The sequence below is a fragment of the Labeo rohita genome, chromosome 11, assembly GCF_022985175.1.
Source record: "Labeo rohita strain BAU-BD-2019 chromosome 11, IGBB_LRoh.1.0, whole genome shotgun sequence".
Lineage (NCBI taxonomy): Eukaryota > Metazoa > Chordata > Actinopteri > Cypriniformes > Cyprinidae > Labeo > Labeo rohita.
This window is the reverse complement of record NC_066879.1, coordinates 21,898,471-21,920,722: the sequence shown is the minus strand read 5'-3', so window position 1 is coordinate 21,920,722 and position 22,252 is coordinate 21,898,471. Positions and strand designations below refer to the sequence as shown.

General features: G+C 35.3%; 1 protein-coding gene across 3 annotated transcripts in view; it reads left to right on the top strand.

The window, feature by feature from the left end:
• The window catches only part of cdkl5 (cyclin-dependent kinase-like 5), a 40,688-nt gene that overhangs the window by 457 nt on the left and 17,979 nt on the right, over positions 1-22,252 (top strand). For all 3 annotated transcript variants that reach the window (XM_051122825.1, XM_051122826.1, XM_051122824.1), the window contains exons 2-7: positions 641-908; positions 997-1,031; positions 17,024-17,069; positions 19,457-19,593; positions 19,704-19,824; positions 20,023-20,082. In XM_051122825.1, coding sequence (XP_050978782.1) covers positions 845-908; positions 997-1,031; positions 17,024-17,069; positions 19,457-19,593; positions 19,704-19,824; positions 20,023-20,082 — 463 coding nt within the window. In that variant the 5' untranslated portion in view covers positions 641-844. The remainder of the gene's footprint in view (positions 1-640; positions 909-996; positions 1,032-17,023; positions 17,070-19,456; positions 19,594-19,703; positions 19,825-20,022; positions 20,083-22,252) is intronic.

Sequence of the window (22,252 nt, the reverse complement as noted above, 5' to 3'; positions counted from 1 at the left end):
GATAAGATGCTTAAAATAATGATGGAACTTTCATCCACCTACGAATATTTCCAACGCGCACACACACTTACGCACGCGCATACCGCACAACACATCAGATGCAGACATGCGCCGCTTTTATGCACAATGCACAAACATACAAGAAGCTGTCGGTGTCACGACATGACCTGCGAAACGCTTATGAAAATGCGTTTAAGTGGGTACTACCCACAAATCAAGCGCAGATGATACCTGTCGCACATCTGAGGTGATTGAGATGATGTCCATCTGGGTTTTCAGCCCATTACATCACTGACTTCTGGTTTGGGAACGGATTCTCACGCTGTCCTTGTTCACCCACCTGTAATTCTCATTTTAGAGCTGTGTTGTTAGGTTGCTATTCCCAAAACTGCTTGAAAATTCACGACGATGCGTCTTGAAGAACTGTGGCCCTTGTTTATTATCACCTCAGACTAACCGAATCATGACAATCCTACACATATCCTGTTCGTGAGACAGAATATGAGCCATAATCAGTGTCATTTCATGCATATGCATGTGAAATGTAAACACTGAACATGCCACTGATCTGATGCTATCTATCATAAACATGCAGTATGTATGAATAACTCTGCAAAACCTCTATACTCTTTCTTTTCAGGTGAGCAAGTGTGTGTGTGTGCATGCATACGTATTAGTTTGCAGGAATGTGTGTCAGTGTGTGTGGATTATGAGAAGAGCATTGTGACCAACCGGGAGCAGATTTTTGCTGCAATGACCCGTTCAAGCACCGATTTCTGTCCCATCCTCTGGCCTTCCGCTCCTCTCAGCCCAGACATGCACCACACCGGCATCTTTTGACTTCATGAAGATTCCTGACATCGGTAATGTGATGAATAAATTTGAGGTCCTTGGGATTGTAGGAGAGGGTGAGTGCAGGTTTTGTTAATACAGTTCGAAGAGAAAAAATCATCAGTGTAAATCGAGCTTATGAAGCCTTTTCTCTTTTTTCCAAAGGAGCCTATGGGGTGGTCCTGAAATGCAGACACAAGGTAAGACATGTTTATGCAGAAACCTGTTGGTCAGCATGCTAAGTAGAACAGCAGAAACTCCTCTGTGAATACACTACCAGTCAAAAGTTTTTGGACAGTGAGATTTTTAATGCTTTTTAAAGAAGTCTCTTCTGCTCACCAAGCCTGCATTTGTATTTGATCCAAAGTACAGCAAAAACGGTTAAATTTTCAAATATTTTTACTGTTTAGAATAACTGTTTTCTTTTTGAATATATTTTAAACTATAATTTATTCCTGTGATTTCAAAGCTGAATTTTAGCATCGTTATTCCAGTCACATGATCCTTCAGATAGTCTGAAAATCTGTTAATATTCTGATTTTCTGCTCAAAATCATCACTTATCATCACTTTTGATTAATTTAAAGCATAATTGCTAAATAAAAGTATAAATTTCTATCATTTCTTTCCCTAAAAAAAATCTAAAATAAAATAAAAAAATTATACTGACTTCAAGCTTTTGAATGGTCTAAGATATAATGTTACAAAAGCTTTTTATTTCAGATAAATGCTTATCCTTGGATGGTTCTATTCATCAAAGAAGCCTGAAAAATGTTGATGATGATGATAATAATAATAATAATAATAATAATAAAATGTTTATTAAACAGCAAATCAGCATATTAGAATGATCTCTGAAGGCTGAAAATTGATGCTGAAAATTCAGCTTTGATCACAGAAATAAATTACATTTTCAAATATATTTAAAATAGAAAACAGTCATTTTAAATAGTAAAAATATTTCAAAATTTTACAGTTTCACTGTACTTTGGATCAAATAAATGTAGGCTTAGTGAGCAGAAGAGACTTCTTTAAAAAACATTAAAAAACTTACAGTTCAAAAAGTTTTGACTTTTTTTGGTAGTGTATTTTTGATCCATGCAAATGAAAAATCTTTCATCCTGTTTTGAAATGTAATATACAGTTTATAACAAACTGGATGGGAATCACTTACAGGCCTATACTGTTTATACATAAAAACACATGCCTTTCTGTTAATGTAATTTGTAGAGGTGAGGCTAGTTTCTCATTTTACCCTTAAGAAAAAAAACTACGTAACAGAGTTAACCTTTATGGGTCTCATGACTCTAACTTTCCCAGAAGAGTTGCACAACTCTTTAAACGGTACATTTGTTGAGATATTTCTTTTAGAAATATATTTTCAATTGTAATATGGCATGGTTCCCTAGCAACTGGTTCTTTTAAAATTGTGGGTTTCTCCAAATGCATTGCTTGTGGCCTAGTTGGCAGATTTGCTTCATTGTTTGGGAGGCATTTTCAGACAGTCGAACATCGCTAGACTAACTCACAATAAGGTAAATACCGGCATATTTTCAACCAGTAGGAACTGCTTTTATTGAAATTGCTGCTGTGCTGTTGGGAGGTGTGGGGCATTTTTATATCATCCATTATGCAGTGATTTCTGCACATTTTAAGCGTTAGGTGCGCAATGCATAGTATTTAGCCTATGACACTGCTATTGACTTGTCTGTTCAGTATACAAAATAGTTTGCAGTGAGACCAGAATAAGTCAGAAGCTTCTAGATACATTTTTTTGTTTTTATCAAAACTACCTGTCTGTTAAGGTTATTTTCATAGTCCCTTTCTGTGTGTCCTCGATGCTGTTGGTATTTGAGTCATGGTTGCATGCCCAGGATGTGTCTTCACGCCTGGGCAGACAGCAGCAGTGTGGCTGGATGCCTGGCTAGATGATGAATGACAGTACAGTGCAACAGAATGGTTAGGGCTCATTACACTTTAGATTTCACTGACCTCGACGCACACACCCCGGAGTTAACACACATACCATGTACAATATTCGTGCTCTTATCTCTACAGCTACATGTAGTTACATATATCTTTTCAAAAGGTCAAAATGAAAGTCGTTTGTTTTAATCGTTGCATATGGAACTGTCACTAAATCGGAGAATTAGTTGCATATCCCTAGTATATTTATTGATTTTAATCTAAGTTGTGTTAAATAATCAGCCTGGAATTGAATGGCAGAGAATTGATGATGGAAATAAACCAATCGTATTTCTATGCATAATTACATTGTTCCTCTTCAAGTTCCTATGCATCATTGTTATGATAATGAGGCTGATAAATTCAGCAGCAAGTATATTCCTCAGCCTGTGCCAGAACAGAAAAGCGGGCTCGTGCTTTTAGTAATTGGTCAGTCAGCGCTTTCCCTGCTTCATTAAATGTATTCAAAACTGCTGTTGAAATCAAGAGTGACTGTTTCTTTTTGGTCGCATTCGGTCTTGTTTTTCCTTCACCTATCATTATTCTCCAACGCAAATATGCCTGCGATCTATTTGGGGACATTCAGAATAGCACTGATCACCAGAAACTGTGCTAAACTTGGATTTCTCTACACACCTGATTAAGAACATTATATTTGAGTATGTGAGAATAAGACTGTTCAACCTCATTAGGAGACTATAGACTCAATTTGTTGGCTTGCCTCTGGATAGTTTTGGTATAGAATAGAATAGAGTTAGTCATACAAGTTCATAGAACAAGCTTTATTCCAGGAGTGCAATGGTTTTTTATAAGAGCACTAGAAATATTCATTGTCTGTCTTACTGTTGTTGTTTTTTTCCAAGTTAAAAAAAACTACAGTAAAACATTCAAATGCCACTATATATATGTGGCATATATATGTATATATAAGTATGTAAATATTATATATATATATATATATATATATATATTTGTGTGTGTGTGTGTGTGTGTGTGTGTAAATCAGGATACCTTTTAAAAAAAAAAAATATATATATATATATTTTTTTTTTTTTTTTTTTTTTTTAATAAATGTATCCTGATTTCCACAAAAATATTAAGCAACACAAATATTCAACAAATCAGTGTATTAGAATGATTTCTGAAGAAACATGTGACACCGAAGACTGGAGTATTAGCTACTTGAAAATGCAAATAGAAAACAGTTATTTGAAATTGTAATAATATTTAGCAATATTACTGTTATTTAGCAATATTTACTATTTTAACTATTTATTATTTCACAAGAAAACACTATTTCACTTTTTTGCAGTCAAATTTTTGGACAGTAAGATTTTTAATGTTTTTTTTTTAAAGAAATCTTTTTTGCTCATCAAGCCTGCATTTATTTGATCCAAAGTGCAGCAAAACAGTAAAATTTTAACTATTTTTACTACTTAAAATAACTGTTTTCTATTTAAATATATTTTAAAATCTAATTTATTCCTGTGATTTCAAAGCTGAATTTTTAGCATCGTTACTCCAGTCACATGATCCTTCAGAAATCATTCTAATATTCTGATTTGCTGCTCAAAAAACATTTATTATTATTATTATTATTATTACTATTATTATTATTATGTTAAAAACAACTACATTTTTTTTCATGTTTCTTTGATGAATAGAAAGATCAGAAGAACAGCATTTATCTGAAACAGAAATATATTGTAACATTATAAATGTCTTTATCACCACGTTTGAATTTCAATTTAAAGCGTCCTTGATAAATAAAAGTATTACTTTCTCTAATTTCTTTATCAAAAAACCTTGATCCTCCAAGATCAAGGTTACCCACCCCTGATGTAGTGTATAATGTTACGAAAGCTTTTCTTTTTTCAGATAAATGCTCATCTTTGAATCTTTCTATTCATCAAAGAATCCTGAAAATCTGTTTTAAATATTGGTAATATAATAATTAATGTTTCTTGAACAGCAAATCACCATATTAGAATGATTTCTGAAGGATCATGTGACACTGAGGACTGGAGTAATGATGCTGAAAATTTTGCTTTGATCACAGGAATAAATGACAATTTGAAAATGTATTCAAATACAAAGCAGTTATTTTAAATCGTAAAAATATTTCATAATAATATTGCTTTTGCTGTACTTTGGATCAATTAAACGCAGGCTTGGTGAGCAGAAGAGACTTCTTTAAAAAACATAAAAAATCCTACTATCAAAAAACTTTGACTGTTAGTGTACTAAAATTTCACGTTTTCTACAATATGTTTCTTGCCATTTATTTTTAATTATTCGTGAATTTGCTAGCAATTTCTTAGAGAAAATGGTTTTAAAGAAATTGGTAAGCATAAGAGATATTTTCCATAAACATAAAAAATATTAACCCCAAGCTTTTAATTTGTTGTGTATACACAAAATAACTTGCCATGCTGTGTGTAAAATGTAAATTACTGAATATTATCTTCTTGATTACAGAACTGGTATATAAAGGCAATCAGTTTGAGTCATGCAGACATTCAGCTTTTTGCATACATGATATTGCTTGAATAGGATAGAACAGAATAGGTATTTTTCTACCTGATCTCATGACAAAAACTTATCTTTGGGAACTTTTTCCAAGACACAAAATACGTATCAATAAGTACATATATACATTGCAGTTTCCAACAGAAATGTCCACTAGAGACGATAAAACAGCAAGCGCTTGTTCTCGTACATAGTTATGATTACAGCTCCACATGTTTAGATTTTCAGACGTAACAAGCTTGCTCTGTAGCTCAGCCGGCATGGAATTGGATTCAGGATATGGAAATCCTGGGTACGAATCCTGTGAAAAACATGACTTATGTTAAAAGAGCTGAAAGGTGTAAGATCGAAAACAAGCTAATTGTTTTTACGCAACATTAGTTTTTTGTTCATACTGTCGAGTAGGTTTAGATGTAGATGGTGCATTATTTTAAAACGTCACAGAGCATTAGAGTTACAGCGCCACTCAATGGACATTTCAAATCAAAAGTACTGCGACACATACAAAACCAACATCACATAAAACATACCATATGTACAATCATCTGTTCTGGGGAAAAAAAAGAAAAAAAAAAGACTCTTTTAGCGCCACCCAGTGGACATTTCACCTCCAATATGTCACGCAATGTACATGGCAGTAGATATTTTGCATCTTGTGGAAAAGTTCCCACAGGTGTGTTTTTGTCATGAAATCAGATTGGATTTTTTTCTTGTATCCTTTTCCATACAAACATTATATTGTATAAAATTGCACATATGTATGGCTACAGTGCATCCCAGATTCCCACATCCTCATATAAACAATCCATTTGTGCATTCATACAAACAACCCATTGTCACACATCCATTTAGGCCCTTAATGGAGATTGCACGTGTTGTTCAATATTTTAATAGGCACAAATGAAAACTTGAAGCTGTTAAGTGTGCTCTGGGAAAACCTGAATCTTCTATTAGAAGGTGCATCTTTTGAGCCTGCCTGTTAATAGGGTAACTAAATAGATATTGTCATATTAAAGGAACAAATAAATAAACATCTTAGCTGTAATATTTTATTTATTTATATTCATATTTTATGTTTACACTAAATAGATATTGTCATATTAAAGGAACAAATAAATAAACATCTTAGCTGTAATATTTTATTTATTTATATTCATATTTTATGTTTACACTAAATAGATATTGTCATATTAAAGGAACAAATAAATAAACATATTAGCTGTAATATTTTATTTATTTATATTCATATTTTATGTTTACACTCATTAATATGCATAAAGCAAAAGATATGCGTGGCATTTCATGTTTAGTTACAGTATGTGCTTTCCTAGAAGCGCATTTTGAGATGCAGACTACAAGTAAACCTTTAAAAAGCTCAGCGCTTCACTCCTCACAGAAAACGCTCTTGTTTCTGACTACTGGCATTGGCTTCTCTATTGTTTCTCTCAAGTCTACCCAAGTGATGTTATCCCAGTGAGTAGGGGCCATGAAAGGCCCTTTGTGCGTGACCGAATACAACAAGAACTGCTGTTTGTTCTTGTCTCTGGTTGAGATATTCTGGTGTACTTGTCATTTTGTAGTTTTTGCATTTTAATATACAAAAAGCAGTTATTATTTGTGTGTATTTGTCAGTCAGGTAGTCTGAATGTCCTTCGGTCTGGTGCAACGGTCACTTAAATTCTATTAGTGTCTCCACACTTTGTTTGCAAGCCAGCTTCATTAAAATGAGTGAAAAGACATCAAATGCATGCAGCTAGGCAGCAATTTATTTATTTGTCAGCAATGTGCAATCACACCCACACTGATTAGCATTTGAGCATCTCATGTTTTAAGATCTATTAAATGACTGTTTGATTTTGCAGTTGATGTGAAGCTCAATGAGGGTGTTTTATATGCTCTCTTCAGACGTGCGGAGACGTGCAAGGCCTTGTGCGGTCCTGTGAGTGACGGGGATCATCTGAATTTAAGAGCTTGTTCCCTTGGAGAAGAATATTTATTTTTATAGCGTATCAGTCGAATTGAGGGCAGAGGAGGAAGAGGGGACGTGAGTGTGCATTAGCATTAAATAGGTCACCTTGAGTGGGAACACTGGTTGTGGAGATGACTGTGCAAGGCACCGTGGATGAGATTGTGTGTGACAGAAATGCCAAGACAGAGAGATATTGTTTCAGTAGGAAAGATCACATTTTGGACGTGAAGCTGGATGAAGAGGAATTATGTTCAAACATGCTGCTTTGATTTGCGATGGGGTTTTTTGTTTATGGCTTTGATGACTGATTATGGTAATCGAAGTTGCTGGAGTTGCATGGCAGAACTGTATTGATATTCCTTAAACATTTTGGTTTCCCCTAAAATATTAAAGCAGCCATTTTAACTAAATTGCTTAATGTGCATTACTTTTCAAAAGTTTTGCGTCTGAAATTTAATTTTATTCATCAACGATGCATTAGGTTAAGCTAAAGTGATCAAAAGACATTTGTAAAGTTACAAATGATTTCTTTTTAAAATAAACCCTGTTCTTTTAAACTTTAAAGACTAATGATGCTGAAAATTCAGCTTTGCCATCACAGAAATAAATTACATTCGAATATGTTTTAAAAGAGTTATTTGAAATTGTAATAATATATCACAGTATTACTGTTTTTACTGTATTTTGCTCAAATAAATGCAGACATGGCAAGCATCATTGACTCTGGAAGTGCACATAACAGATTTGTTTTGTAGATAGTATTAAATATAATATTTTATAGAATATATGTATTTTATAGAATTTCAGTTTTAGATCCAACTTGGTGATACTTTACAAAAAGGTTCATTAGTTAACATTAGTTAACTATATTAGTTAACATGAACTAAGAAACCACAGTGCTTCTACAGCCTTTATTAAAATTAGTTAATGTTAATTTCAGCATTTACTAATGCATCACAAGTTGTTTGTTAACATTAGTTAATGCGCTGTTAACATACACAAACAAACAATGAACGACTGTTTTTATTAACTAACATTAACAAGCATTAAATAAATAGTGTAATATATTGTTCATTGTTCGTTCATGTTAGTTAATATGTAAACTAATGTTAACAAATGACACCTTATTATAAAGTACCAAACTTTTTTTTACTTTATCTTTTTGGCATTTGTAAATCTATATTAAACTTTCATGAAACTTTTTTAATGAATTTAAGATAAATTTAAACCAGTCATCGGAAGATCTAAAGTGTAAAAAAAGGCCAAGGGTATTAAAGCACTAGATTGCCAACACAAATTAAATTGCAAGCTGTGATTAATTTTAGTGTCTGGCTGGCCAGACTTAATCTGCCACCAACAATCGAGCCTATGTTATAAATGAAATATTGTTTGTTTCTTTCGCCCGAGCATTATTTTATGAGCAGGAATGGTGTTTTAAATCCAGCGGCAGGCATGGTAATAAATTGAAAACATCGTGAAGGCTTAAAATGGATTCTAATAACCGTTTACAGGATATTATTTAGCACTTACACGTGCCTGTGTCATTGTGTGGCTCTCAAGGCTAAGCTGCCCCACCATGTGTCTAATGTAAACATGTCTGTGGTATTAATAGAACAACGACTGTGTAGTCAATGGAACACAATCAATATGTGGGACACTGGTTCCATTGTATGGATCTTATGGAAGACAGCATGCAGTGCTGTATACAGTACTTTACTGGCCAGAGCTTACACAGTCATGCAGGATTGTCAGACAATTTAGGGTTCATGTGAATGATAAAAGCTCAATTTGCTTGGTCAGTAAAAATTACACATTATACAGATACTTTACTCACCCCTTTGTCATCCAAGATGTTCATGTTTTTCTTTCTTCAGTCAATAAAACATTATGTTTCTTGAGAAAAAACATTTCAGGAATTATCTCCATATAGTGGACTTCAATGGTGCCCCCAAGTTTGAACTTCCAAAATGCAGCTTAAATGCAGCTTCACATGGCTCCAAATGATCCCAGCTGAGGAAGAAGGGTCTTCTAGTGAAACAATCAGTCATTTTCAAAACAAATTGACAATTTATATGCTTTTTAACCTCAAATGCTTGTCTTGTCTAGCTCTGCGATGCACATGCGTAGTCTGTGTAATCCGGGTTAATACAGTTAGGTTATGTCAAAAAACTCTCAAAAACGTCTCATTTTCTTCTTCAATGTCAAAATTGTCCCTACATTGCTGTTGTAACTCTTTTGATCTTTACATGTTCACTTTGTAAACACTGGATTGGTACTTCTGCAGCAACGTAAGACTGTTTTGAAGTTGGGGAAGAAAATGAGATGGGAGTTTTTCGACATACCCTAACTGTATTGACCGTATTGAACTGGAAAAAAAAAAAAGACAGAGCTCACGCAGACTTAGACAAGATGAGCATTTGAGGTTAAAAAGTATATAAATTGTCAATTTGTTTCGAAAATGGCCGATCGTTGGCCATTTTGGCTGGGATCATTTAGAGCCATTTGAAGCTGCATTTAAACTGCATTTTGGAAGTTTAAACTTGGGGGCACCATAGAAGTCCACTATATAGAGGATGCACACAAACACAAGAGGCGAGATTTATTGCATGAATCAGTCACAGCCAAACATAACCAGTCACATCCAATCGTATCACAGTGGAGGCATCGCCTCCTCTCACATGACTTTCCCCCATTCATTCTCAGTTACCCCCAACAAACCCACTGCACGCTGTAGGGTGTCTGTTAAAACTCAGTGGGCTCAGCGGAGGCGAGAGAGACGTGGACTCCCGCTGTAACTTTACTTGCTGGTATAACTGTTAGACCATGTTTCTTTAGAAAAACAAGTGATTTATACACTTTTTAATTTTATATTTTGTAATACTGGCAGTGTTTTATTTTTGAACTATACTTTTTTTTCTCTCATCTAATATTTTAAGGAAACACCCATGCTTATTAAAGGAGAAATCCACTTTCAGAGCAACAATTTACAAAATATTTACTCACCCCATTGATGTTTATGTCTTTCTGTCTTCAGTCGTGAAGAAATTATGTTTTTTGAGGAAAGCATTTCAGGATTTTTCTCCATATAATGGACTGATATGGTGCCCCAATTTTGAACTTTCAAAATGTAGTTTAAGTGCAGCTTCAAAGGGCTCTATATGATCCCAGCCGAGGAAGAATGGTCTTATCTAGCAAAACAATCTGTCATTTTTACTTTTTAAGCACAAAAGCTTGTACACAGGCTCTGGGATACACTATGTACTATCGAATCATGTTGAAAGGTCACGCGGAATGTAGACGGAACTACAGACCCAGTGTTTACAAAGCGAACGCGCAAAGACTAAGAAAGTGCAAGTAAGTCAAACGCTGTTTACAAACAAAAAGGTACAACGATGTCGGACGATTCTGAAGTTGTAGGAGAAAATAAGATGGAGTTTTTCGCCATACCTTTTTGAGCCGGAGTACACAGACGATGAACTTAGACGTGATTCGTAGCGTCGTGGACATGCATCCCAGAGCCTGCACTACACGAGCTTTTGTGCTTAAAAAGTATAAAAAATTTTATTTTTCAAAAAAAATGACAGATCGTTTTGCTAGATAAGACCCTTCTTCCTCGGCTGGGATTGTTTAGAGCTCTTTGAAGCTGCATTCAAACTGCATTTTGGAAGTTCAAAATTTGTGCACCAGTGAAGCCTTGAAAATGCTTTTTCCTGAATTCTGAAATGAATTTCTTCACGACTGAAGACAGAAAGACATGAACATCTTGGATGACAAGGGGGTGAGTAAATTATTTGTAAATTGTTGTTTTGGAAGTGGAGATCTCCTTTAAGTCAACATTAAATCATAACTTACCCTATTAATGGTCCTGCTTTTTTTTATTATGCCCCATTTAACATGACTGATTTTAGCTTTTAGTGTATCTGAAATACACTACTGCTCAAAACTTTGAAGTCAGTAAGTTGTTTTTTTCATTAATAATACTTTTATTCATTAGGATGCATTAAATTGATTAAACATGGTAATAAATACATGTGTAATGTTTGATTTGTATTTCAAATAAATGCTGCTCTTTTCCCTGCAGAAATATGAAGCAGTAAATAATAATAAGAAATGTTTTTTGAGCATCAAATCCTCATATTAGAATGATTTCTGAAGGACAATGTGATACTGAAGACTGCAGTAATGATGCTGAATATTCAGCTTTACCATCACAGGAATAAGTTACATTTTAAAATCTGTTAAAGTAGAAAACAGTTACTTTACATTGTTATAATATTTCACTGTTTGACCAAGTTAGTGCAGTCTTTGTAACCATAAGAAGCTTTTTACAAAAATATTAAAATAGTATGTGAATTTAAATTCAAACTGTGCACTTATTACTGTTTTTATATCACTCTTTTTCTCCATTACATTAAAAAAAAACTCTCCCTGATAGAGCTCCCCTAAAGAAGCGCTGACAAAAGTAAAATTATTTAATGCAAATAACTCTTTAACAGAGACCCCGTGAATGGAGAACATATCAAATTTAGCTGTGAACTCCTCTGTTTCTCCTGGAGGCAAACAGGGTCTGAGTTCACGATACCTTGCCAGCTCAGAAACCAAGCTTGGCATGAGAGATGTTTTGTTTCCTGTCTTAGCAGCAAGGACAATTAAGGTTGCGCCAGCTTTGTTGGCGATATGAAATTAGATCCGTGCTGTTTTTCAACAGCGTAGTTGTACCGACCGTAAGGATGTTAGAACGGATGCCAACATCGTTATTAACGTAAGCGATACTAAAAGTTGGCTGACTACCTGTTCTGCTGTATTTTATGGTTGAGATGGCTGCAAAATTGCATTTGATTATTTCCTAAACAAGTTACCGCAACAGTACCATGCATTTAGTAAGAACATGTCTATGCACTGGTCTCTTGACTTCTTGCACTCATGATGAGAGAAATACCCTCTCGAACGATCCGACCTCCCACATTCTGAACGCCACAATGACTGTGAAGAAAGCTGTGAAGCTAACTAAATTAAAACGACAAGCTTGTCACATGTAATCCTACTATCTGGACCATGCTAGAGCTATAGACACACAGGCTTTCATGGACCCCCTTGTGAGTAACATTAATGATATATTGACTGCTCTGAGTGCTTTGGACCCCCATCACAGCCCCTCTGCTGGCCCTTATATTCCCATCAACAAACCAAAGTCAACAGCCCATCTTTCACAAGTACACCTGACCTATACATTAACATGCTGTAATCCAAAACGGAAACAACAAGCTAAAGATCAGATTACGTGTCATCAAATATCAGATTTGTCATTGTATGATGTCACTCACACATTGTATTTTCACAGGATTCTGTCTGGAAGGTAAAAGCATATTTTTAGCGCATATGCACTTTTGTAAATACAATTATGGGTTGGTCTCCATGGTTATTAGAAATATGAGACACGGACGCTGTGTGTGGTGGGTTTCGTAGCTGTGAAAGTCTCAGCTTCTCCATAAACACCTTTCAGATCTCCCCAACCCCTCCGCTTTCTTCACTGTCCATGACTCATTCACCCCCTATATATATACTCCGAGAGACAGACAGGTTTGTCAAGTAAGTGAAGAAGCTAAAAATATGTGATTCCAAAATGATGTTGCAAGTTTTTTTTAGTTTGTTACACAATGGCAAATCAAACCTTAGTAGATTATAATGCATTTTCTTCACCTTGAGCGTAAGATAGGCTGCATCATGTACTTTCTAACTGGAAATAAATAAGAAATAAAACTGAAAATATACAAATAAAAGCTCATTTAAAGGGGACATTGGATGCAAAATTTGCTTTTATATTGTGTTTGCATATAAATGTGTCTTAGCAGTGTGTGTACACAATCACCCTACAATGATAAATCCATTCGCTCCTTTTTTTCTTTTTTTAAGATTTATTTTTGGCCTTTTTGCTGTTATTATGATAGGACAGATCATACAGGACAGGAAGCGAAGTGGGAGAGAGAAAAGGAGGCGGGATCGGGAAAGGTCCTTAAGCTGGGATTCGAACTTGGGACACCCGTAGCACACCGGCGCTGCATGTCTGATGTCTGCGCTCTGCCCACAAGGCTAGTGGCGCTGACATTCACTCCCTTTTTGGAATCCCTAAAAAACCTAAACAGTCTCAATTATCGAGCCGTTTAGAGCAGTATAACATCATATTGTTCAAGCCCCGACCACCACCACTGATGGACTGTCCTGTATTAGCATATCTGAGGACCCAGTGGATTTGTTTTGTTTTTGATGATAATGTGCCACTGAATACACAAAAAACGAAGAGAGGTGTGAGGTGAGCAGTAGCTCATTATCATTTAAAGAAACATGCACCGAAACTGCTCTCTGTGAACAGAGCTGTTTTTGACAAGGTAAAAAGGGTGTTGTTTTACAGGACCATTAAAGAATTTTAACAAAGTATGTTGCAGACATTTCATGAAGACCCTAAAGAATTATACCAACTTATGAAAATTGGGCATCCAGTGTCCCCTTTTTAAAATATTAAAGGGATAGTTCACCCAAAAATGAAAATGATTCAGACAAATACAATCGGAGTTATATTAGAAATTATCCTGGCACTTCCAGGCTTTAGAATGCATAGACGGCTGTTTCTCTTCATCAGGCCAAAACAAGTCCAATAAAGTGCATCCATAACAAAAAGTGCCTCACATGATCGATTTGATGCATTTTTGTAAGAAAAATATCCATATTTAAAACATAAGAATTACTTTAATCTAGCTTGCGCCAACTGGTCGTACACAGAAGCAGCTCCGGGCGGATGACGTAGGATGTCGACATTTCGCATGTGCCTGTAAGTCTCAAGAAAACCAACTTTTGTTTTGTTTCCTTACTTTAGCAAAGGAAAACATAGGTCTCCTCTTGGCTTATATAGAAATCCTCCAACATTCTTCTTTACAAATCCTCGTTTTGTGCTTTTCATTCGCATCCATTGTTTTGTTTTGGTCTCTCCCCTGCGCGTTCTCCACTTCCGTCGTCCGCCCAGAGCTGCTTCCGTGTACGACCAGTTGGCGCAAGCTAGATTAAAATGATTCTACGTTTTAAATATGGATATATTTCTTACAAAAGTGCATTGATTCACTACAGGAGGCCTTTATTCACCCCCTGGAGCCATGTGAGGCACTTTTTATTATGGATGGATGCACTTTATTGGACTTGTTTTGGACTTATGAAGAGAAACACCCATTTATGCCATTCTAAAGCTTGGAAGTGCCAGAATAATTTTTAATATAACTCTGATTGGATTCGTCTGAAAGAAGGAAGTCATATACACCTAGGATGCCTAGAGGGTGAGTAAATAATGTGCTAATTTTTATTTTTGGGTGAACTATCCCTTTAATTAAAACTGTAGTAGTATATAAAATAACACAGCCTGCATACATTTGTGTTTTCCAGAAGAAAGAAAGTCAGATTTGGAATGACAGGAGGGTGAATACTTCTGTCAACAGATGTTCATTTAATACTGCTTTTTGCATACTTTCTAGCAGAGAAGTATGCATATTGGGACACAGGGACCAGTATCACAACATGCTATTCTGCACAACAAAGGGTCAAACTAAAAAACAACCGCATATCATATGTTGCCACTGCACTCAGCTAACAAAAATGACTTTAGCCGTGGTCTGACAAGTCTAGTCCTATACTAAAGGCTAGGAAAGCCTGACCGTGCAGTGTAATTGAAGCAGCCAGGCCTTTCTGCAAGTAGCCCATGTAGGGGTCTGGGTAACTCAATATGGAAAAGCTACTCCCAGCCCCATATGCATGCTGTGCTTCTTAATCATTTCTGATCATGAATCATATCTGTTCATGACAAGCTGTGCTTTAAGTGAAAATGACTTGTAGTTCCACTGCGGAGGAGAAGTATGAGGAAGCCTTCAAGGCACTTGCTACCGCACCGGAGGCGTCAGGTAGAGCTAGTGCCTGGATCCAGCCTTGTTGTTGGAGTTTCAGTTGGGATTTTCTTTCAGTCAAATTGCAGTCGGTGTAATTGCTGGCCTCAGCGGCGTGCTGAAATCTTCAGGGTTTGGGCATTTTATGGATTTTTTCCAAGAGAGACAAACATGTTGTTTAGTTGGAAGGCTTTCTGAAACATATATACAGTCAAATATGAAGTCAAAAGTTTACATACACCTTGCAGAATTTGCAAAATGTTAATTATTTTACCAAAATAAGAAGGATCATACAAAATGCATATTATTTTTTTTAGTACTGACCTGAATGAGTCATTTCACATAAGATGTTTACATATAGTCCACAAGAAAATAATAGTTGAGTTTATAAAAATGTCCCCGTTCAAAAGTTTACATATGCTTGATTCTTAATACCATGTTATTACCTGAATGATCCACAGCTGTGTTTTTTTGTTTTGTTTTGTTTTGTGATAATTGTTTATGAGTCCCTTGTTTGTCCTGAACAGTTCTTCAAAAAAATCTTCAGGACTGTATGATTTTGAGATCCATCTTTTCACACTGAGGACAACTGAGAGACTCATATGCAACTATTACAGAAGGTTCAAATGCTAACTTATGCTTCAGAAGGAAACAAGATGCGTTAAGAGCTGGGGGTGTAAACTTTTGAACAGAATGAAGATGTGTACATTTTTCTTATTTTGCCTAAATATCATATTTTTCTCATTTAGTGCTGACCTTCAGAAGCTACAGAAGATACTTACATGTTTCCCAGAAGACAAAATAAGTTAATTTATCCTGATTTTCAAATTCAAAACATTTTCACCGCCAGGTCTTAATGCACTTTCTTCTGAAGCATCAGTGAGCATTTGAACCTTCTGTAATAGTTGCATATGAGTCCCTTTGCAGATGTAAGAAAAAATCAGGGCTACACCTGTAATGCTGAATGAATACCATACATATAACAGTATTTACATTGTCCACTAAAGTACGTCAGAGAATACTGTAGTGTTACCTTGTTACATGTGCAAAGAAACATGGAAAAACACTGGTAAAACAGCACTTAATGAATGTGTGTGTTGTATAGCACAACCCATAACACCCACTGTAACTATGCCAAATAATTCTCTCAGTTTAGATTTAGTTTCCCTTTATATCAGACTTGTTAGCTGCTGACATTTATAATGCTACCTTTGAAATACACAGGCTACAGAAGAGTAATGGTTTAATATCCATTTATCTGGGCACTATAGTCTATAATACTGGCTGGAATTTGTCCTGAGTGAGTGTTTACTGTGTAGAATTGTGATAAATGGATAGGTTTTAGCAGCTAGCATGATCATACCACTAATGCTGTCGCCGTGAAGGGTGCTGTAGTGCAAATTGAGAGCTCTGAATGACAAAGATAGGCAAAAGAGGCTTCGTCCAACACCACAGATGACAGGGACTCTGTGTGACTGACAGTGGGTGAACATTTCTCCACCGCGAGGGCTGCTGAACACATGGCTAAATATGTGCATGCAGTACTTCCGCCTAATAATTAGACATCCAAATGTAAAATTATTATCTATTCTTTGAAAACAGGCACATTGTTCCGTTTAGCAGAAGCATTGTCAGGGGCTTTGTCATGAAAAATAGCCCATTGATACAGCCGGGAAGTGGTTCTTTTAGGTTGAGCTCTTTTGTGCAACTCTCAGTTGTTTGTTTTACATCTTGAGTCCATTAACAGCTTGCTAATAAAGCGTGTGTTTGAGAAAGAGCTCAAACTGATTTACATATCTGTTTTGCAGGAGACAAAAGAGCTTGTGGCCATTAAGAAGTTCAAGGACAGCGAAGGTAAAAGACTGCTACAACCAATTGCTTGCTTTTTTCATCCATGCAGTTTAATGGTTGGAGACTTTGAAATTACAATCCTTTTGTGGTTACCATGATACAAAGTATAGTTCACATTATTTATCACAGACTCCAATGCCCTGTTTGGATAGTTTAGTATATATGCTTCACCAATGACTGTAAAATTAGTAAAGGCAAAATAATTTTTTGTGTCATTAATTATCCTGATGTTGTTTCAAACCCGTAAGTCCTTCATTCATCTTCAGAATGCAAATTAAGATGCTTTTGAAATCTGAGAGCTTTCTGACCGAGCATAAACAGCAACACAACTGCGTTTAAGGCACAGAAAGGTAGTAAGGACTTCGATAAAATAGTCTGTGTGACATCAGTGGTTAAACCTTAATTTTATCAAGCTACAAGAATGCTTTTTGTGTGCAAAAAAACAAAATGCAACAACAAAATGCTAATATAGCTGCAAGCAGCGATTACCAGGGTTCAAGCGCTTTAAGGCATTTAAGCACATATGAAAAAAGACATTATTTAGCAGACTTGTCACCACCTAAATTGATGATTCAAAAAAGCATTTTTGGCAAATCCAGGTAATTTACCATAGAAATATGTTTCTTACCATTTATGACTGTTATACCACCAGCCGTGGTCCGATCCCCGTAAAACTTTGCATGCTTGTTTTGAATCACCTGTCACATTTGCTCACTTGGTTTCATGTAGTTTTGAGTTTTCCTTTAGGGTTTATAGGATTTTGGGTAAATTCCTTATAGAATATCTTTTCTAAACGACCCTGCTATGGCCTCCCAAAGGGTAAATTTCAACCTTTTTTAACCTTTTTTTCTGGCCTAGAGAGTCCAAAGAATTGTACTGCAGTGTTTTTTCTAGATTGAGTGAAAAACTTAGGTCTAGTTCTCAAAGTCGTTTTTTTTATCTTTTCAATCATGTAACAAACGATTTAATTGACAGCAGTGGTTCTAGAGGCAAAGTTGTCCGGAATGAGGAGTTCTATGTATGATATGAATATTGCACGTATGTGCGAAAAAACTGTGACGTACAATCATTTACGCCCTTGAAAAATGTGATATTGCCCCCAGTGGCTGATTTCTTTCAAATTTCTCTCAGACATTTGGGGCTGTGAGTTAAACAAGCCCGAAAGTTTCGTTCCGATTGACCTCCGTTAACCTTGTCTAACAAGTGCTCAAAATTCATCGGCCAGTGGCAGCCATGTCTTTTGAGATACACAAATGTCCTTATAAAGACTTGTGGCACTTCGGACCATGACCATGCACACCGATTTTCATGTTGATAGAACAAATGGTTGCACAGTTATAGGCATTTTTTTGTGTTTTTCCCCTCTTATAGTGCCACCAAGTGGCCAAGCTCCGCAATTTTTTCCCCTGTGACCTCAGCAATTACATAATTGTTCGGCAGAGTTTGGCAGAGATATTTCATTCCGTTCAGGAGTTATAGGCATGTTACTAAAATGCCTATAACTTTTTACTAAAATGCTCCTTTCGACTGTCTTTGCATCCTTTGTGACGGTGAGTCGAAAGTTCAACGTTTTTTAATAAATATTGATATTCACTCTCCAGAGAATCTTTCTGCACTGGTTTGGTTCCGATCGGGTGAAACACCTAGGACTAGTTTGCAAAATTAGGTTTTTCGAAAAATGTGAAATACCTGAAAATTTCAGCAAAACTTCGTTATGAGCGATTTCATACCAAGTTTCAAGTCTCTACGACTTACTGTTTTGGTCTGCACAATCAGTTTTACATGGAGATCGCTGATCTGTGACCATTGTAATAATTACAATAGGGTTTCAACGCTACATGGTTAAATTCTAATAACACGTGTCATGGTAATCTGCAAAGAAAACAAAATACAACAATAAAATGCAATAACGTGTCATGGTACACTTTGAAACACGCGTCGAAGACTGACACGGAAGAGCAGAAATGATTGAATAAAGTCATTATTTTTGTTTTCTTTGCACCCAAGAAGTATTTTTGTAGCTACATAAAATTACGGGTGAACCAGTGATATCATATGAACTATTTTAGCAATGTCTTTACTACCTTTCTGGGCCTTGAATGTGGTAGTTGCGTTGCTGTCTATGCAGGGTCAAAAAGCTCTTGGATTTCATCAAAAATATCTTAATTTGTGTTCTGAAGATTAAGAAATGTCTTACAGGTTTGGAATGACATTAGGGTGACCAAGTAATAACAGATTTTTCATTTTTGGGTGAACTATCCCTTTAAGAGCTTGTGAGAAGTGCCTTTTATAATGTCAATTTACTTTGAGAGCTCCATAACACATTTATTTAACTCAAGAAAACACAATCCCCCTTTTAATCTTGCTTAACCCCCTGTGTGTTCCTGCAGAGAATGAGGAAGTTAAAGAGACGACGTTACGAGAGCTCAAAATGCTCCGTACGCTGAAACAAGACAACATCGTAGAATTGAAAGAGGCTTTCCGGCGACGGGGAAAACTCTATCTAGTGTTTGAATATGTGGAGAAGGTCAGCTCAAAACACTTCTTTCACTTTCTTAGTCAGTTGTAATGGACTGAATTTGTAGTTCAGATGACATGTTGATAGTGTCTCAGACAGTGTTTTTCTGTCTATTTCAGAATATGCTTGAACTGTTGGAGGAATTGCCTAATGGTGCGCCACCTGATAAAGTACGAAGCTACATCTTTCAGCTGATTAAAGCTATTCACTGGTGCCACAAAAATGAGATCGTTCACAGGGGTATGACAATCTCTGTGCTGTTTATAGATTGCAATCTTAATTTATTTGACTCTATCTATCTATCTAGCTATCTATGTATCAGTTGCCATATTCAACATTTCTTATTTATTGATCGTGCAATCTTTGTGTACAAAATGGAGACTTCAACATAAATTGAGCTCACTGAGAAAATATCCATCCTTTTAATCTAATCTGCAGATATCAAGCCTGAAAACCTCCTCATCAGCGCCAATGATATCCTGAAGCTGTGTGATTTTGGTGAGCAAAGGCTTTCACTCGTCTGATTCAGGACCCTCCACCCCCATATTCACACTGATCTCTCTCGCTGAATGCTTGGTCTCTTTTCCAGGCGTCATGAGTCTCGCAGTGACGTCTGAAAACAAAAAAAAATATCTGAAATTGGATTTGAGTGGATAGGGAATTAAACTGTTTTTGTCCAAATCGCACAGTACGCAAAGATTTGAGTGACAGCGCTTATTCTCTGGGATGCAAATTTTGAGTTGATTTTGGGTCATTCCAGATATGAGTTCATAGAGGGAAAAGGAAGACGGCTGAACTTGTATCACAGAAAAGAACTTCGTTAACTGTGTTGGGGAGTAACTTACTCAAAGTAGCAACTTTCCATTTTTCATTATACTATGACAGCTCTTCAGTGTTTTTATTAACTATTGTACAATAAGTAGTGCAATGTTGTGCAACAACCCAACATCACTATTTTAAATGTTTGCACAACTTTGTCTAGTTATAAAAGAAAATTCAGTATAGTTATATATCTATTTATTTTATATTATATTATTTTTAAGTAGAATTATACATCATTTTTTCAATGAATGCTGTTGTTCATCATAGTTTTTAATATGCTATGTTGTCTTTAGTTTTTATGCTAAACAAATACTGATCTGGTTGCAGAAATAAACAGTTTAATCACCTTATTTACAATTCTATCATCATATTTCTAAAAACATGTAATATGTGTGTTAATGTATTTAATTTAGATATTTTTACACACACACACACACTGCACATATAAATATCTTTTTATTAGTGCTGTCAAGTATTTACATAATATATGAGTGTACTGTATATATTTCTATGCATATACATGTAAATATTTCTTATATATGTGTGTGTATTTCTATATACATATAAATATACACAGTACTTATATTATGTAAACAAACTTTTATTTTGGATGCGATTAATCGCGATTAATCGATTTGACAGCAGTAGTTTTTATAAATGAAGATGATATAATTGTAAATGATAAGATGATAGAAAAATATATATAAACAGTGGTATAATTGTAAAATGAACAATATATGGACGCATTATATATAAATGTATTTGGTCACACTGTATTTTAAGATCCAATTCTCGCTGGTAACAAACTATTAACCATGACTTTTGCCTTTGTAAACTCATAATTGGCTGTTTATTAATAGTTAATAAGGTACTTGTTAAGTTTAGGTATTGGGTTGGATTAGGGATGCAGAATATGGTCATGCATAATATGTGCTTTATAAGCGCTAATAAACAGTCAGTATGTTAATAATAGGCATGCTAAGACACAACTAGTTAATAATGAGAATTGGTCCCTATACTAAAGTGTTACCAATAACTGTAAATGATATGATGATATGTGACCCTGGACCACAAAACCAGTTATAAAGGTACATTTTTTGAGATTTATACATCACCTGAAAGCTGAAAAATAAGTGTTCCATTGATGTATGGTTTGTTAGGATAGGACAATATTTGGCCGAGGTACAGCTGTTTTAAAATCTGGAATCTGAGGGTGCAAAAAAAAACAAAATATTTATAAAAAAATGTCCAAATAATGTTCTTAGCAATGTATATTACTAATCAATAATTAAGTTATATATATACAGTAGGAATTTTACAAAATACTTTCATGGAACATGATCTTTACTTAATATCCTAGCGATTTTTGACATAAAAAAAAAACAAACATTTTGACCCACACAGTGTATTTTTGGCTATTGCTACAAATATACCAGTGCTACTTAAGACTGGTTTTGTGGTCCAGGATCACGTATAATTATATAAATGATCAATATGCACATATAAATACTTGCTATAATAATATATTTAATATTGTTATATATTTACAGTATAATCCCCTTTAAATAAGTTTGCCCAGTAGCTGAAATATAGTTACGCTCCTCTTTGTTAGCAACATTTTAAAAGAATAGCTTGACTCTAATGAGTAGCTTATGAGTAGCTTATGAGTAGCTTGTAGCTTGACATTCAGTTTCAAAGTAGCTTCCCCAACAGTGGTTGCTAGTATTGTGACTCTAGAAAATGTAATCAAAACACAGGCTATCGTCTCAGTACCTGATAAATCACATATTGTACTTCCCAGCCTCCAGGTTCTGCTCCTGGTGGAAAGTATATATTCACTTAGGGT